Source organism: Micromesistius poutassou, assembly GCF_964030765.1.
Source record: "Micromesistius poutassou genome assembly, chromosome: 5".
Taxonomy (NCBI): Eukaryota; Metazoa; Chordata; class Actinopteri; order Gadiformes; family Gadidae; genus Micromesistius; species Micromesistius poutassou.
The window spans coordinates 7,123,947-7,144,122 of record NC_140275.1 but is presented as its reverse complement, the minus strand read 5'-3'; the positions used below and the strand labels follow the sequence as shown (position 1 = coordinate 7,144,122).

The following is a 20,176-nucleotide window of genomic DNA, read 5'->3' as shown; positions in this document are numbered from 1 at the left end:
AAGACACACAGGACCCGGTGTGCCGCAAGCTACCGGCTTCAGGCAGCTGACTCCCCATTTGTTATTATTGGCAAAAGGTTGGAATAAGGGGGGGGGGATCTTCTGTTAAGCCCCTCCACACACACACACACACACACACACACACACACACACACACACACACACACTCCCTAATCTCACACAGTCAACAAATAAGGCACATCAGATGCTGTCTTGGCCAAGTTCAGTGGATTTCAGAGTTGAGTGTGTGGAGGGGGGGGAAACGCAACGCCCAGAGATCTGTCACAGTGAGTGGAGCAGGTGCAGTACAATACGCTCCAACCCACCCCCCACCCAGATCCAACAACCCCACCCAACTCCAACCGCACCCACCCCACCTCCAACCTCACCACTACCCCAACACCACCCAACTCCAACTGCACCCACCCCACTTCCAACCCAACCCCATCCAACTGCACCCACCCCACCTCCACCCCACCCCACCTCCAACCTCACCACTACCCCAACCCCACACAACTCCAACTGCACCCACCCCACCTCCACCCCACCCCAGCTCCAACCCCACCCCACCTCCAACCTCACCACTACCCCAACCCCACACAACTCCAACTGCACCCACCCCACCTCCACCCCACCCCAGCTCCAACCCCACCCCACCTCCAACCTCACCACTACCCCAACACCACCCAACTCCAACTGCACCCACCCCACTTCCAACCCAACCCCATCCAACTGCACCCACCCCACCTCCACCCCACCCCACCTCCAACCTCACCACTACCCCAACCCCACACAACTCCAACTGCACCCACCCCACCTCCACCCCACCCCAGCTCCAACCCCACCCCAGCTCCAACCTCACCACTACCCCAACCCCACACAACTCCAACTGCACCCACCCCACCTCCACCCCACCCCACCTCCAACCTCACCACTACCCCAACCCCACACAACTCCAACTGCACCCACCCCACCTCCACCCCACCCCAGCTCCAATCTCACCCAAATCCAACTGCACCCACCCCACCTCCACCCCACCCCACCTCCAACCTCACCACTACCCCAACCCCACACAACTCCAACTGCACCCACCCCACCTCCACCCCACCCCACCCCAGCTCCAACCTCACCCAAATCCAACTGCACCACTACCCCAACCCCACCCAGCCCATTAGTTCTGGGATGGATCAGAGCAGAACCTGGGTGAGGGTCAGATGAAGCAGATCCCAGAAACATAATAGAAATATAACACACACACACACACACACACACACACACACACACACACACACACACACACACACACACACACACACACACACACACACACAGTCAACAGGAACTGAAGAGGCTCACATTGGAGCAGTCTTCACACAGCATCTTGTCGGTTGGCTATAAGGGTCTCACGTGTGTGAGATGAGGAAGACATATTTAAACAGACATTTTTTGAAATAAGAGTGTAATGATTATGTTTTGATATAGTAAATTATATAATCCTTATAGCAGACAGACAGGTTATAATATATCTATAAACAAATGTATCCATACATAGTTATATCCATACAGTATGTGCTAACATACAGACAGCAGTGATACCTCTCATTAGATATTGACCAAGTCCAACTCTTTCTCATTTCCAAGAACATGGATTTATGCTCGACATTTTTATGTATTTCTGACACTTGTTCACAGACAATTTTTAGACTTTTGGAATCAAGCAGCTGATGCATTATTTTCCCGGAGCAAATGTTTGTAGGGTTTGTAATGTGCTGTATTTATTAATTGTAAAGTTTGCTACATGTATAAAGTCAGAACAGAAAGTTGCTCTTGGCCCATCTGGAGACTTACATGCTTTAATCCAGCAGAAACATGGCTGCTCTGCCACACTAAGCTACACGGCTTTCAAAGAGTTTATCAGAAGAATAGATGTGATTTGCGTCCATATTAGGGGATGGCGGTCTGTACTGTAGCGGCTGTATGTAAGCTAGCAGGACCTGTTTACAGAGTCGCCTTACTGTCGTCTGTAGTCAACACACACAGCTCTCTGGTTTTCTCCAAGACACTAAACCATGCTCCCAAATTATAGTCATGCAACTGTAACCTCTTCAAGTGCAGTGACATATTTCACGACATTGACTCTTCTTTTAAAGGGGGAATTAACAATGAGTTACGGTCAGCCTCCGCGTTGAGGTAAGCAGTGGATACTGCTGAGCAGAATGAAGTCGTCTGCAGAGAGCCACACTAGGCTGCCAGGCGTCTGTACACCGGGACCCAAACATCACGACTGCTAGAAACTAAATCGAATTAAATCTGCCTCAGTCCTTAGACCTTAGATCCAGATCGCGTCAGGCTAGACCAGACTAGACCAGACAAGACCCCAGTCCAGACCAGGCCCTGGAACAGAACCCAGACCACAGTTTCAAGCATTTGAAACCTTCTCTTAATGCAAACAATTTGTTAAAACCATTGTGCAGGTCATCACAAATCACCATTGCAACTGGTGACACATGTTAGGCATGGTCGTGGCCATAGTGTACTGCTGGTCGTTAGTAAATGCTCATTTAGTGAGTACACCTTTTGATTGAATATGACGAGGGCTGAGAATGAGCAGCAGTTTGAATGTTGAGTGGGCGCAGTGGACCACAGTCTGCCAAGCGGTCCCCATCCACTCAGCATCAACACCAACGCATTCAGACCTTCATGAGAGTCAGAAATAATACCACAAAAAACATTATACCCGATTTATTGAATTTATTTAGTGCTTTGAGGTCCTCAAATCGCTCTACACAATGAATTAAATAATGATAATAATGAATAATTAGTACAATAAATGATGATAATACATAATAATGATACACATGTATCCTAATTATAATAGTGTTATTAATAATAACAATTAATACTAATAATACTACTAATAATGCTAATAGAGGCGCTATCTGAGGACACACTGGTGCTGTTCTGAGGTACGCCCCTGTCCCCGGGGTGTGATGGTAAGTGCACATCCCTGGCAGCAGCGCTGGGTTCTGGGCAGCATGGCGGCTCACAGACGGCTCGCGAGGCACAGATGGTGCTAATGGAGGAGCAGAATCCAACGCTACGCGGACCACGCCGCCAAAGAACTGTGGTGTGAAGACGCTGGACGACGACGCGGCGCACAGAGAAATGAAATAATGAAATAATGGAGAGAGAGCAGAGAACAGAGAGGAGTCTGTCTGTACTACAGGGGGACAGACCCCCACCCTCCAGACAGCTGGGCCACCCAGGGAATCATCCCTCTATATATATAATACAGAATGACATAATAGTACCTCTGTATGTGTAATATGTGACTCAGAGACAAGGACAACTCTACATTTAAAGATTAATGTAACTCTGAAGATAAGACAAATATGACTCTGAAGACGAGATCAGACACAGTTCAATGAAATACTAACTAAATACCACTGAAATACTAACTAAATACCACTGAAATACAAACTAAATACCAATGAAATACAACTAAACCTTGGCTCAAACGCAGGACGGGGAGGAGGTTGAGGTTAGCTTTTCGCAAGGATGGTTTCCACCAAACAGAAAAATACTTTTAATTTTCTTTTAGCATTATTTAAACCAAAGCCTCCACAGTAAACCCTTAGAAATGCAATTAGTGAGAAAGAATGAAAGCTAATTTCAGTTTGAAAAGTCAATCACTAGACTGAAGACATTAACTAGGTCTTTCATGCATTTGACAACAAACAAAGGTAAAAGTAAAGCAGCTAGTGAATAATCAAAGACACAATAACGATGATTACTCTACTTATGTGCTCCAATCACATCGCTATTCATCAACATCTGCAGCAGGTGTTGTTTTGGGATTCTGAAACTGACTGAAATTACAGTTTGGTTTATATTTATTTTATTAGGCATGATATTGTCTGATTTACTTGTTTGTGTAAAAAAACTGCATACTGCTTCCAAAAGTCTAATTGTCAGACAGAAAATACTTAAAAATGGTGACTACACACCTGTTACTGACCAAAAGGATGAGGAAGGTAAGTGGAAATATCTGGAGTATATAATTGAAAGCCTTAGTAGGGATTCATGATGTGGCTATCCCATAATAATAATAATAAACAGGTTATGTAAGGAAGTGTACTGCATAACTTATTCTATAGGGAGACCACTGATTTACACCCAAGACGCTACACATGATTTAACGTTAAAGTCTGTCTTCATTTCAAATTTTAAATCCTATTTTACAGCAAAACCCCAGCACTAAATCTTGAACGGGCGGAGGTAATTTATTTGTGTGTTTCCGGGGTGTAAACATGACTAACGCCCTCAGTGGAGGGCTGGGGTTGTAAAGCATCTCGTTAGTTTTACTGAGGAGAATATGTTTATCAACCGCACATGAGCGCTAGCAGTAAATAACCCGACAAGAAACCGCAAGGGAACCTCATCATCCACCTAGAGTAGAAAAGATATGCTTTAAAGCCACTTTATACGGCCCTTATAGGAGAACCAAAACCAACACCACTGGTTTAAATTGTAGGTAAATCCCTCTGCAGGTTAAACACATCCATACATCCTTTCTGCTGATATGGTGACCCGGTAGCTGCTGCTGAAGCACTCCTCAGCATATTGAGGACTGCTGGTGACTTAAAGGGCCAGCCTGTCCAAGATTGAGAAAAACTTGAATGGTTTTCAAAGGAGTTAGACACACTTAAACCAACCTTAATTCCAGCCCAAGTTAACCATTATACCTCAGACTAGGCATTAAATCATGACATTATTGGTCAGTGTAGAGCAGAAGGAATTATAAAGCCTAATATGTGTGGTTTTGTGTCTTCCCAGAGACGCAGTGATCATTAGCATGCAGCTCATCAACATGGCTGACCAACCGTCAACATACGATGCTCGCTGGCCAGCGTCTTCCTCGTTCTTTTCATCTCGTGCTGATCAGACCACATGCATGCTGATGAGCAGACCCCATGCCATTTTCATGCACATTTCAACAGAGTGTGTCTAGAGTTGGGCGTTTGAAAATAACGGCTGTCATGTTTTATTCATAAGCCTTTCAGTTTGGTTTCCCATCGCAACTTGACTGGTGCTTCATATCTTATCAGTAACATTAATAACCAGCCTACTCACCCAAACCAATCTCTAACTACCTCGCAAGTCTAGCCAGGAACTGGACTTTGGACGGCCCAGATAGAATGGGTTGTAGAGCGAGAGCGAGGGAGACACTCAGAGATGTTGACTGTTTCTATTTATCTGCTTCTTATTTGCAAGAGAATCCAAGGAGAGCAGAGTTTTGGGATGGGGTGAGACAGGCTGGGGGAGACAGGCTGGAGGTGAGACAGGCTGGGGGGGAGACAGGCTGGAGGTGAGACAGGCTTGGGGTTAGCAGCCCTAAGACTACAAAACACTCTGACTCTCCGTGCATCTGTGGTCTCAAAGACCTGGATATAAAGAGCCACACACACACACACACACACACACACACACACACACACACACACACACACACACACACACACACACTCTCTCTGTTTATTCACTTCTAATGTATCAACAAACTATTTATTTCTATCTATCTATCTATCTATCTATATCTATAGATATCTATATCTATATCTACTGTATAAATATATGTGTGCAGAGACAAGCTGTCAGTTGTAACAATATTTTACAAAAATAGAGGATTTATAGAGGACATAGAGGACTTGAAAATAAAAGGCTAAATTTAATTCTGAATAAGAAATGAACAATACAAATGTCTGCATGAATTTGTATAATAGTGATAGCAGCTCGTACAATAAGTGATTCAAATTGCGTCTTTTGTGCCCTTCTAGTGAAGTGACTGAGGAACTGAATGACACACTGTGACGGACTCTTTTATAGAAGACATCTGCTAAAGTAACAAGCTGCTCTCTCCCTCCAGGACACAGCGAGACCTTGTCCAAGCTTCCCTCAACACAGAACTTAGATTAAACGTCTCAATAGGATTCTCTCCCTCTCCCTCTCTCTCTCTCCCTCTCCCTCATTAAAGTGGCACTTTAGTTTTACTGGCCAAGACATATAAGGAAATAAGATACATACATAATATTTAGCAGGTCAATACAAAAATAAATAATTGTTTTATGATACTTCTGCAGAAAAAGTTGGTTAAATACACTGCACACTACAACTACATAACTAGATATAACTACATCTATAATAAAAGTGCTGACTCCTTCTCTTCTACATACTGTATCTATAACTAGACATAACTAGATAAAACTAGATATAAATAGATATATAACGAAAGGGCTGAATCCTTCTCTTCTACTGACAACAGAGATGGAATACAACTAGACAACTAGCCCTAACTAGATGTATTCATCCACATGTTTAAGAGAGCCCCCATGTCGTGGTGGAGCGTCTTCACGCCCTGGCGGTTAGGCTCTTGTCAGGCGGGAGCTGCACTTCATCCTTTAACAGGCCCAATTAATTAGTGTCAGATAGGAGGAGGAAGAGCTCTGGATGGCTGTTGAGCCCACAGTTTAAGATGAAAGAGATCGGTGCTAACGCTTATTTGCATAATTAAGCTGATTATGAAGGCATCAGGCGGGGGGGGGGGGGGGGGGGTGGGGGGGTTGCTGCCAAGGAGCGGAGGCCAGTGATTGGTCCAAACGTGACCCTTCTGGGAGGGTGATTGGTATGAGGATAATTCACTTAAAGAGCGATACTCCCCAGACGCCCAGAACTCCACACGCTGTGGCAGACCCCGACCCTCCAGGAGCAGGGACCGGACACGGACTGATCCCTGGTCTGGAGACCACTAGAGTCTCTCTGATGAACCCTCAACACCCCCTAAAGACCATCCTAAAGACCATCCTAAAGACCCATTTAAGACCTCCTAAAGACCATCCTAAAGACCATCCTAAAGACCCCCTAAAGACCATCCTAAAGACCCACTTAAGACCTCCTAAAGACCATCCTAAAGACCCCCTAAAGACCCCCTTAAGACCCCCTAAAGAATCCCTAAAGACCATCCTAAAGACCCCCAAAAGACCCCCTGGAGACCATCCTAAAGACCCCCTAAAGACCCCCTAAAGACCATCCTAAAGACCCCCTTAAGACCCCCTAAAGACCATCCTCAAGACCCCCTAAAGACCCCCTAAAGATCCCCTAAAGACCATCCTAAAGACCCCCTGGAGACCATCCTAAAGACCCCCTAAAGACCATCCTAAAGACCCCCTAAAGACCCCCTAAAGACCATCCTAAAGACCCACTTAAGACCCCCTAAAGACCATCCTAAAGACCCCCTAAAGACCCCTAGAGACCATCCTAAAGACCCCCTGAAGGCCCCCTAAAGACCATCCTAAAGACCCCCTAAAGACCCCCTAAAGACCATCCTAAAGACCATCCTAAAGACCCCCTAAAGACCATCCTAAAGACCCCCTAAAGACCCCCTAAAGACCATCCTAAAGACCCCCTAAAGACCATCCTAAAGACCCCCTAAAGACCCCCTAAAGACCATCCTAAAGACCCCCCTAAAGGTCCTTTCACGTTGAACGCCATTATTTGTTGAGATTTTTTTCCCCAAGTCAATATAATTATTACAAATCATAGAGCTGAATGGGACTGTACACATACCACGCCATTCCCGTTTTAAGAAAAAAGCAACATACATTTTATTCACACCAAGGTTGCAGTTGAACAGTTGAACCAATCCCAGTCAGGTATCATCGTCATCATGGTCCATGTATATGTTATAAGGCATGGTGGAAGTAACAGTACTCTGATTGCATCCATAGTGGGAAACTACATTTATATCTGTATAATTATATCTCTGTTATACAGTATGTATTGATCAACAATCTAAACTAGAATGCGTTTCGTCCTAACGAACTGTGAGAGTGTGCTTGCTAAAATGCCACAGATGGTAAACCGCCCAATCTGGCAACACTGTCTGCACGTCCTCTGCGCTCTAACCTCAGCGTAAATCAATGAGACCAACTGAAAACGAAGCTGATATAGAACTTAAACTGTGATTCTGAAAAAAAGTATAAAAGTAATCGAAATTCGGTTAATGGTTTGAACAAAAGTTAACATTGAAAATTGACCAAGTTACAATGTCTGAAGTAGTTGAAGTGTCAGAGAGTTACATTGTAAAAAAAAAAAAAGCAGAAAAAGCGTAATAGTTTAAAAAGTTGAAAGAGTTGAAAAACGCCGAGAGATAGCCATAATGTCGTTAAAGAGCTGGACGTTTTGATAGTTGAATGGTTTGTAGCTGAAAGTATGCAGGAGCAGTTAACTGCACAAAAAACAGGCAAACAGAATAAAGAAAACTTATGAAGAACAGTAGATGTGCTTGCAGTAGCAACCAAACTAATAACAGTGTGTGAATAAAGGTTGCTTTTGATGATATGAAGGTGAAAAGTTGTATAACAACAGTTTGTTGCAGTCGTTTTGGGTACCGACTTTCTCCAAGAGAGCCAACAATTTGTGATGTAACAGGGATACAACTTAAAAAACAAACTTTTATTTTTATTCAATTCTTATTCTTATGTAAAATGGATGATTTACAGAATGCACAACATAATCCCCCTCATCTGTGCAGTGCCACTCGCTACACTATTTTAAACTTTGATTAAAAAGTAAAAAAGCATAATTTAATCCTCTGAATATAGGAGTTTTGGTTGAAAGGATCCTGAAAGGTCCTAACATTCTGGGGACGGTCCTAACATTCTGGGGCCGGTCCTAACATTCTGGGGACTGTCCTAACATTCTGGGGATGGTCCTAACATTCTGGGGCCGGTCCTCACATTCTGGGGCCAGTCCTAACATTCTGGTGATGGTCCTACATTCTGGGGATGGTCCTAATATTTTTGGGTTGGCCCTAACATTTTGGGACCGGTCCTTACATTCTGGGGACGGTCCTAACATTCTGGGCACGGCCCTAAAATTTTGGGGCCGGTCCTAACATTCGGGGGACGGTCCTAACATTCTGGGGCCAGTCCTAACATTTTGGGACCGGTCCTTAGATTCTGGGGACGGTCCTAACATTCTGGGCACGGCCCTAAAATTTTGGGGCCGGTCCTAACATTCGGGGGACGGTCCTAACATTCTGGGGCCAGTCCTAACATTCTGGGGCCGGTCCTAACATTCTGGGGACGGTCCTAACATTCTGGGGACGGTCCTAACATTTTTGGGCTGGTCCTAACATTCTGGGGACAGTCCTAACATTCTGGGGACTGTCCTAACATTCTTGGTATGGTCTTAACATTGTGGAGACGGTCCTAACATTCTTGGTATGGTCCTAACATTCTGGGGACAGTCCTATCATTCTGGGGACGGTCCTAACATTTTTGGGCCGATCCTAACATTTTTGGGCCATTCCTTGCATCCTCAGGGATTCCCCAAGAGAAGATAGGTATGTATGTCAGTATGGCCAATTTGCAGCAAAATCCCTAAACAGCATTGGGCCTTGATTACCACAGTGTGCTCAAAGGGGGCGCTCAGTTTAAATAGTACCAACATGCGTCCAAAATCTGCCTGTCATCGGTCAAACATCCTACGTGAAGGAATACGTCAGCATCTAGTATTTGTAAATATTTGGTATCTGTTAAACATTGACTACAGCATCCCACTGAATGTATATTTCTAATTCCAAGCAAGACTCCCTGAGATTGAAGAAGTATGCACATTTGTACGATCAGGCAAGGACTACAAGGCCAGCTCCTAGCGTCATTAAACGAATCACACACACATGGCAGTCGCTGTATTATACTAGGGATCGACCAATATATCGGCCTGCCGATATTATCGGCCTGCCGATATTATCGGCCGATATTTGAATTTTTGACGTGTATCGTATCGGCCGATTTTTTTATTTTCATTTATTTTCATTTTTTACCGGCATGATTTACAGACAGTTCAATAAATGTTCCTTTTTTAAATTGAGACTTAGAACATTTGTTATCATCATTGTGTAATTTTTATGATGAAATTGAGGGAGCAAAAGCAGTATCGGCATAGCCTGGAAATCCAGACCCACATCCGAAAGCTGTAGGGTCTGGCAACGAGTAATGAAAATGGCCCAACTCGAGGGGCGGCACCAAGCATGCATTTGAAAATATCACTGCACGCAATTAGATAACACTACAAGCAATCAGAAGAATACAAGGGGTGACGTATCCAGACCAGCGGAGCTAATAGATGAGATGCCGTATCCGGTTGGTATAACAGCAACGCTTTTGGCCCGCCTATATCAGATACACCAATGTGATTGGTTAATGTTCTGAGGCAGGGGAATTGGGGAGTGAGTATATTGCTTGTTCCGAGAGCGACTCACTGAGCAAATTCTCTCGCGAGAACTCTGGATTTCCAGGGTAGTATCGGTTCCAACTATCGGCTCAAGAAAATCGGTATTGGCGTATCGGTCATCGGTTAAAGCTGATGAAAAAAAATCGGTATCGTATCGGCCCTAAAAAATTCATATCGGTCGATCCCTGTATTATACCCTGTTGCCGACTTCAACAGCAGCTCAACAGCCTATTCCCATATCAGGGTACCCTCCTAACATACTGGGACCCCCCCTTACATTCCTGGACCTTACATTCAGGAGCCCCTCCAAACATTCAGGGGCCCCTCCTTAAATTCAGGGGCCCCTCCTAACATTCTAGGGGCGGTCCTATCGATCTGGGTATTGTCTCATAATGTTGTTTGCTTTGTGAGATCAGCAATTTGTTCTGACTTCACTTGCTTTTCAGAGGTTAGGTAGCTAATAGCAGGGGGCTTAGCTTAGCTAGCAGTATTCACAGAGACAGAGAGCGAGAGACACAGAGAGAGAGAGGAGAGACAGAGAGACAGAGAGGAGAGAGAGAGGGACGGAGACAGAGGAACAGAGACAGAGAGAGAGAGAGACAGAGACAGAGAGAGAGATAGAGAGACAGAGAGACAGAGAGAGAGAGACAGACAGACAGAGAGACAGAGAGAGAGACAGAGAGAGAGAGAAAGAGAGAGAGAGAGACACAGGAGGACAGGGGTGTAGCGGGCCGTCTGAAGACGGGCATGCTGTTGCTAACCAGATACTAGCAGCCTGTTAGCACCGCTTCACTGATCTGCTCAGAGCACACACGCAACTCAGCAGGACAGTGCTAGTGATCCTTAATGTTGATATTAATGATAAAATATGGAGTGGAAACATAATTATGTTCCTACAACTTCCTAAGTGAGGATTTAAATAGAGTATTGTTCAAATTATGGTAAATAAAATCAAAAATAAAATAAATTAAATAAAAATGAGCATGTGCATGCAGCATACTTGTACATGGATAGAACATATGCATTTAATTAATATTATTGTTAATATTAAGATGAATTGTGTAATAATATTAACAATGAATAATGATGTATCATTATATTAAGACATAATGAATAGAACACTACTGCGACTATAATTAAATACACACAGTACACCCTTCCATACAGTATCTACACACACAGCACAGACGACCAGGGGAGAGGGGCGGTGGAGGATGAGGAGAGGAGCACGAGTCCTCCCACTGCGCTGACGTTAACAGTAATGTAATTTAATTAAAGGCGGTCGGCTCCAGCAGCATTTGATTCTAATAGGTGATGAAGAACTAACGGACACACACGGTACTCATACTCACACACACACACACACACACACACACACACACACACACACACACACACACACTCACACAACCAGTCTGGACACACACACACACCAGTCTGGGGCGGGGGTAGTGGTGGTTGACTTGGAGGACATCAGGTCACATCCTATCAGACCGAGCGGGAGGGGGGTGGGGGGCAGGTACCAGCTACACACTGGCCCCCTCCACCCAGTAGAACCAGTAGACGAGACACAACTCTATGAACAACAGAAATACTAATGCCTTAGTAAATATGAAATAATATAAATATTATTATTTGTGTTGCAGTGCCTGAGCAGATTTAATACAAATTATAAAAAAATATATTGATACTATTAATGTTAATATTCCAATTCTTATGAAGTGTGTGACAGAGGATATTCATAGTAGAAGAAAAACAACAGTTAATCCAGAAGAGAAGAGGTTGCAAAACGATTACAGCTGACCGCAGTAGAAGATATTTATATTAAAATCTGTTTTCATGTTCAGGGCATCTTGGCAGAGCATCTGTTTTCAGTGTCATAAATATTAGATAAATTACAATTGTTGAAAACTATCTGAAAAATAACTATTCATATTGTATATTAATAATATAATATTAATATTGTGTATTTACATATAGTCAAATAATAACTTTAGATTATATTATTTAGTATTACATTATCTATCTAAGATATATCTCTGACATAATCAAATATTTTGTACCACTGTGAAATTAAGTTAACATTCATCATGAAACTATGAACAATTGTTAGGGAACGAATTTACTACTCTTACAATTCTTAGTTGTTAGTAGTAGTTCATTTTTAAATACTAAAATTAACCAAATATTTGGTGAGGTGAGGTTTTACATTGAATAAGTAACACATTGTAACAATATATATCTCAATGGAGGGATTAACCATATTATTTAATTTGAGACAGCATCACACATACTATAAATGTTTAATGCTGAATATTAACATAAATAACATAATAGAATAATATATTAAATGGAAATCAAGCTAAATTGTAACTAAAAGAATTCCAGTGTCGAAAAGTCTTTAATGTTATACTATACTACTATATATATACTATATATATATATATATATATATATATATATATAGTATATATATAGTAGTATAGTATCTTGTTACATTAGAAGTGAATAAACAGAGATTTTTGTGCTATCTGTGTGTGTGTGTGTGTGTGTGTGTGTGTGTGTGTGTGTGTGTGTGTGTGTGTGTGTGTGTGTGTGTGTGTGTGTGTGTGTGTGTGTGTGCGTGCGTGCGTGCGTGCGTGCGTGCGTGTGTGTGTGTGTGTGGATAGTCAGAGAAGTTGACGGCCATTATCAAATGTACAAGCAGAGCAGCCCCCCTCATCTGACAGGCCGCTGCACACTAGAGTTAACCCCTCAGACACAACCTTGTCCTGGTTACAACAGAGCTCCCCCACACTACATACACTAAGAATACAAAAAAACACTCTCACACCAACCATAAAAAAACACAGTAAATACAATAACTATACAAAAAACACCATCATACCCACCATAAAAAAAACTCACTAAATACACTAACTATACAAAACGCACTAATACACCAACCATACAAACACACTAAATACACCAATTATACAAAACAGACTAAAATAAGAAAAATAACCTTAAGATCGACGAATAAAAACCTAAATTCGATTGAAGATCGAAATTCAATTGGTGTCTGTGTACCTTTCTATCTGCATGCCTGTCTGTCTGCTAGCCAGCCTGCCCGTCTGTCTGTCTGCGTCTGTCGTTCTGTCTGAGAGGCTGGGACTCTTTCCCTCCCAAAACAGTGTACTATTTGTGATGATTTGGTTTAATTCAAATTAGCTGTTGATGAGGTAATCCTATGCTCTCTGATCTCTCTTAATGCCATTCACCACGTTGTTTACCTTCAATTAACAGCCTTTTATCGTGAAATAAAAAATTACATTTACTTCACGGGGAGTTAGGCAGTGTGTTGACGACAGCAAATACCTCATTATTCAGAACGGACTATATCACGGCTGCGTGGAAATGGAGACACACACGCTTCAAAAACACACTTCTATTCAAACAGTCGATTCTTCACACATGACGGGTGAATACACTCTCTGGTTCTTCACTCTTTCAACACAGCCACCAAGGGGCTCCTGACTCGAACCTATGAGAACAACCTCAGCAGAACCACGAAGTTCTCATCAAAACCAAAACAACGGCACAACGTTATCTGGACATTTCCTTGCCTGATTTTTCATAGTTGAACAAGGCCATCTCAGTGTGATTGACAGAAAGAGGTTTTTTTCGTCACTTTAAAATAAAAGAGTCTCTCTCTCTCTCTCTCTCTCTCTCTCGCTCTCTCTCTCTCTCTCTCTCTCTCTCTCTCTCTCTCTCTCTCTCTCTCTCTCTCTCTCTCTCTCTCTCTCTCTCTCTCTCCCTCGCTCTCTCGCTCTCTCTCTCTCTCTCTCTCTCTCTCTCTCTCTCTCTCTCTCTCTCTCTCTCTCCGAGGTGGCAGATGTTGCAGGGCCAGGCTGGCTGTGTGGTTACTCCCTGGCTGACGACAGTCACAGCACATCACATCTCCCAGCGCCCGGGGCGAGCGAGGAGCTGCAGCTGTGTCCTACCGCTAGCACCCTGGGGCTCTCCATGTGAGAGCACAAAAAGATAGATTTCACCCGCTTTCTCTTCCTTTCACCACCTCTCCCTTCCTCTGGCCTCGCTGGGTCTGCTCAGTTCATCAGGAGGGGAGGGGGGAGAGGCGGGGAGGAGATGAGAGGAGAGGAGGAGGGAGGGAGGGAGGGGGGGAGGGAGGGGAGGGTATGTCTGACTACCTGTTTCTTTCCACCTGTGTGAATAACTTGATGAAAGCAGAGCTCTGAAACATTCATGAGCCTGAGGGATTCCTATTGGCCATCAAAGACAAGCCCCTCCCCCCTCCCCTCAGCCTGTCTGCCAGGCCGACTGGGGACGTCTGTTTGTTGTGTCTCTGAAAGGGAAAATCGGGCAGTCCACTGTTTACACTTTCATAGAGAACAAGTGGGAGGGGGCACTAGTCCAGCATTTAGTGTGTTCAACTCCCAGTCAGAGGGTTCTGGGGTCGATCCCTAACGTCTGCAGCCTGCATCCTTGAATCCTAACCCCTAGCTGCTCCTGATGAGGATGTGTATCTGAATCCTCTGAGAAAGAAAATAAAAAAAAACATAATAGGAGAGATGAGAGTGAATGCTAGGAGGCTGAAACTAAGCTGTTAGCTCCCCCCTTCACACACACACACACACACACACACACACACACACACACACACACACACACACCTCTATCTCCTCCCCGTCAACCGAGGCAGATATCTGAAGAGCTTTTCAGAGGGAGGCTTTAAAACTTCAGTTAAACAGACAACAGAGAAGATGACTCAGAGGAAGAGAGAAGCCCAGAACGCCCAGCTCCTTCTGAGTAGGGCCGGGTGTTGATTCAATACTACCAGTACCATAGAATACCTTCACTACTTCAATACGGACATACAAGAATGGAGTTAATGTAAGCCGCTGTAAAAGAATAGCATGCCACGTTTGCTGGTACATTAGGCCTACAGATAGAAATTTCAACCACAAATTATTAATTCGTACTTGGAGTGATGAACAACAGAAAATATTTAATTTACTTCTAATTATGTTATCAAGGTGTACATCAGAACATTATGTTCCATGATCTGGTAATTTCCAATCTAATCTGGTAATTTCAGTGTATTGATTTCCTTCTATTCCTTCAATCAGATTTAATGGGTTCATTGTCTTTCACTCCTGGCTGCAAAGCCAAGTGTGTTAAGGAAACCAATGAATAGATGGAAAAAAAATAAACAGAGACAAATAACATAAGAAACTATTTCATTTATGAATGTATTCCAATCACACACACACACACACACACAAACACACACACACACACACACACACACACACACACACACACACACACACACACACACACACACACACACACACACACACACACACACGTCACACACACACACACACACACACACACACACATGGAGGCATATTGTGGGATGTGTGGAGCATCTGGTGTGTGTTTGTGGATTAAAATCATAGAGTTGACGTCAAAACATCTGCATGGGCGGGGCTCTACTTTCTCAGGTTCCCAGTGGATGAATATGTTGTTCTGAGTAGGGTTGTCAGGCGGCTGCCAGGGTACGACCATATAAGGTTGTTTTTGTCCCACACCCAACAGCTGCATTCAAACAGCAATACAACACTTTCCCCTCTCTCTCAGCACACACGCAGCTTTCCAAAGCTCTGACTGTCCGTGCTCTGTTATATTTAGAGTGAGAAATACTTCTTTAATTCATATCCCCTCCACTTATATTGATATAGTCCCTCTGTCTAAAGGTACCAGGTGTGTTCCCCAACGTCCGCACACTACTAATCTGTAGGTTTCAGTGTTTCAGACTCACCTTTTCCGCTGAGGTGGGACGCATCACTGAGACGCGGTCATACTGTCGCCGTAGCAACGCCCACAAGGCGTCGACCCGACCCTGGGGACCAAAACAAAGATACTATATTATCATTTATGTTTTACATGACCTGGGATCTGACTGAAGAAAGAGGGTGTGGCCTCACCTTAATGGGCGTGTACCACTTGTTCTCTGCGTTCTGATTGGTGGGTGTGGATCTGGGTGGCTGCCGCCGGACCATAGGCTCCTCCTCCTCCTCAGGAACTGAGATCACAGCGTTCTTCGCCATCTCAAGCCGCGCCCCCTCCTCGGTGGACCCCTTCTCCCCCAGCGCACCTAACAAGAGTTAAACCGTGTTAAACACTGTTATAAACTGAGTTAAACAGTTATAAACTGAGTCAAACTGAGTTTAACACTGTTATATACAACGTTAACAATGTTATAAACTGAGTCAAACTGAGTTTAACACTGTTATATACAACGTTAACAATGTTATAAACTGAGTCAAACTGAGTTCAACACTAATTTATACACACTAATAATACTTGGTAATATGGTGAGTATTAGCATAGAGGGTAAGTGTTAGCGTAGAGGCTGAGTGTTAGCATACAGGGTGAGGGTTAGCATGTTAGCCTAAAGGGTAAGACAGTGCACAGACATTGTTAGTGCCATTGATCCCCCCCAGACAAACCATCTGCAGAAGTAGCAACTACAACAATAAAATGATTATTTCTTTGGGCTAGAGTGGCCCTTAAGCCAATGAGGGCCCAGGGGCAGTGGGCCGCTGTGGCCACCCCCTGATCCAGGTTGAGGGATGCTAACAGCTGGGGGAATGTGGAAGCATTTGTGTCTGTTAAGCTGGGAATGTTTTTTTATTGAATTCATCACATCTGTCGCTAGCCTGACAAGCCTGTGAATAGAGTGGTGATTAATTCATTGATTAATTAGCGACATAGCCCTGAGCCGGTGGCTAAGCCTCACAATACAGAACAGCTTTTCACCATTAGAGAGACGGGCCGCGACTACCCCGCTCCGTCCAGAGTAACATGAAGGCAGCGACTCTGTCTGGAAGAAGGCAAGGTTGATTTATTGGAAGGGACTGAAAGGTGTGGTTGGGCTACTCAGTGTGTTTTGTTAGAGAGGGAAAAGAGTAGAGAGGAGATCAGAGAGGAACAGACGCCATACATGAAGAGAGAGGGACGGAAAAAATAGGAGTAAAGGGTGGGGAGGGGAGAGGGAGAAGAGAAGAGAAGAAGGGAGAAGAGTTGAGAGGAGGAGAGCTGAAGTGTGATATAAGGAGGCATCTGGAGTGATCATCTCTTCTAATGATGACTACATTAAGAGTCCCGGGGGAGGAGAGCTTGTCTTCAAAGAGGAGGATCTAAGAGGCGATTCCCTGCAGATTAAAGGTGAGGATGGGGAGCGTGAAGGTGTGTTTCTGAGCCTGATGTCCTCACATCATCTCCAGGAGGACACATCAGGTTTGACATGTCTTCATCATCAGCAAAGTGAGGAGGAGGAGGAGGAGGAGGAGGAGGAGGAGGAGGCGGCGGAGCAGGAGTCATTCAAAATAAGTGCCCCCATGATCTGTCCTCCACTCAACCATCACTCCCTCTTTGCTACAACACAGAGTTCACACACTTCCACGAGGAGCTGAGGGGAAATGAAACACACCTCCATGCGTTTGATGCCTCCTGCCCCTCTGCCCCCGTAGTACGAGGCGTCCACCGTGGGCCACTTCTTCTTGTGGTCTGGCTCTGGCTCCTGGTGGGGGTGGAGGTGGGGATGGGGATGGGGGGAGAGAGAGAGTTGCATCACAATACTGTGTTAAGCTCTGCATTACAATCAGCTGGCTTGGCAATGTTTCCGGGGGTGTTTTAATGAACACCAATGTCGTGATTGGTCGAAATACCATAGATCCAGACCTGTAGGCTGGGTCATGTTTATTCTCTCGTCTTTCTTGAGAGACTAGGTTGTCATTGGATAAGTCAGGTGCAGGAGTAATGGAACGTCCCAACTAGTGTTGCTTTCGTCAACGAAAATTATGACTAAATATCGTCGTCAACGAACCTTTTTCACGTGAGGAAATCGAGACGAGAGGCAACGAAAATGCTGGTCATGTGACGATAACAATAATTAAATATATAATGCAATATTGTAGACGAATAAAAACGAGACTAAATGTGGTTTACAAAATAAAAACTATGCTAAAATGTGTCTTCATTTTCGTTGACCAAAACAAGGCGAGACAAAATGTTATAACGTTGTTTCGTCTCGTTTAGTCGCTGGGCGACTCCTCAATCCCCTCCTCAATCCCCACTCGCGGGGATTTAGGTTCAGAAGATGCAGCTGCGGTGGGTTAACGTCAATTTAAGAAAAAAAAGTTAAACAGAGAAAGACTGTCAGACTGTCATGTGATGCTATTTTATTTATTTATTTTATTTAAATGTATGTGTGTGTACTTCTAGCATATTTGGTTGGTAAAATAAATATGTTGTAAATTCAAATCAGAGCGTCTTCTGTGTCTGGAATGGATGTATTCTTGAGTCTATAAGGTAACAATAATATAATAATAAGATAACCTTGTTTGAATTGTAAAATGGGTTTGGCTAAATACAATCTTTGACTAAAACTAGACTAAAATGTCATTAGTTTTCATCGACTAAAACTAGACTAAAATGTCATCAGTTTTCGTCGACTAAAACTAGACAAAAATAGTCATGGACAATTCTGACTAAAATAAGACAAAAATGCTCAGACTTTTAGTCGACTGAAACTTGACACGACTAAAAGGAGTATGAACGTGACTAAAACTAATAAAAACTAAAATGATAGCTTGACACAAAGACTAGACTAAAACTAAAAGTAAAACAGGCCGCCAAAAACAACACTAGTCCCAACAAACTGGTTTCAACCAGTTTAGTGGTTAAGGCAGGTACTAATCTGGTTTCAACTGGTTTTCCAGAACTATTGTTGTGGTTGAGCACGGTACTTACGGGAGGAGGGGGCCGGCTGGGGGGAGGAGGTGGAGGCGGGTCTTTGATGACCTGGAATAAAAACACACCAGCCGTCAGCAGAATGAGACACTAACACAGCACTGGGCCTGGCAGGCCGAGGTCTGGGGGGGAAGAAGGAAGGAGGGCTGATGGGGGAGACGAAGGGAGTCATCTTGTCTTACAGCCTAGCTGTGGTGGAGGGGTCCTCCATCCCCTCAGGGCCCTCTGAGGGCCGGTTGTCAATCGAACCTTAATAATTATATCAATTATTTATATAAATGATAAATGTCTCAGATAATTGTTTGTTTCTTGTCCTTTAGTTCAAGCCATTTAGTAAACACTCATCTCTCTCATGTCTCACGTTTTAGTATAGTTGGTCTCCTTCTATGATTTTATGTTAAGCACATTCATTCATTTATTTATTTATTTCCACCTCACCTAGGCTTTTGTAATTTGTTTTCTCACTACCTGTTTTGGATTTAAGATATCTTTTCAGCTGAGTACCCCCTTCACCAGCACAGAAAAGAATTCGGGCAAAAAAAAAAAGTTAACATAAATAATGTATTTGACAGTGTAAACATGAACATTAAAAGGGTGCAAATACTCACAATTTTGTGAGAAATATGGGCCTGTGCTTTTTGCAACTGCTGGCTTATTATCCCCACAAAAGAAGCACAACGCCAGGGGAGGGTCAGAACATGTAGAGGTGAAACCCATTACAATATATTCTTCCTGAAACTGATGACATTTTGGTGTTTCTGGATGCGTTTTCTTTTTCAGGGATTCTGCTTTCTTCTTGTTTTCAGATTAACATTTCAACGACTTGCCCATTTCTCGATTTTCTTTTGTGTAGCTTTAAGAGCTTTTTTTTTTCTTTTTTTTTTCAACTTTCTGAGTACCCCATGCAGTACTCCAAAGAACACCTAGGGGTACATGTACCCCCATTTGAGAATCACTGCTGTAGAGCAGGGGTCTTCAACGTTTTTAGGCCAAGGACCCCATAGCTGATAGAGTGACTGAGCTGGGACCCCCCACTACATAATTTGTATAAAACGGT

General features: G+C 43.7%; 1 protein-coding gene across 1 annotated transcript in view; it reads right to left on the bottom strand.

Annotated features, from left to right (window-relative positions):
• The window catches only part of antxr2a (ANTXR cell adhesion molecule 2a), a 45,818-nt gene that overhangs the window by 2,795 nt on the left and 22,847 nt on the right, over window positions 1–20,176 (bottom strand). The window contains 5 exon segments of the mRNA XM_084467776.1: window positions 16,124–16,204; window positions 16,290–16,447; window positions 16,450–16,459; window positions 17,798–17,887; window positions 19,120–19,170. Coding sequence (XP_084323902.1) covers window positions 16,124–16,204; window positions 16,290–16,447; window positions 16,450–16,459; window positions 17,798–17,887; window positions 19,120–19,170 — 390 coding nt within the window.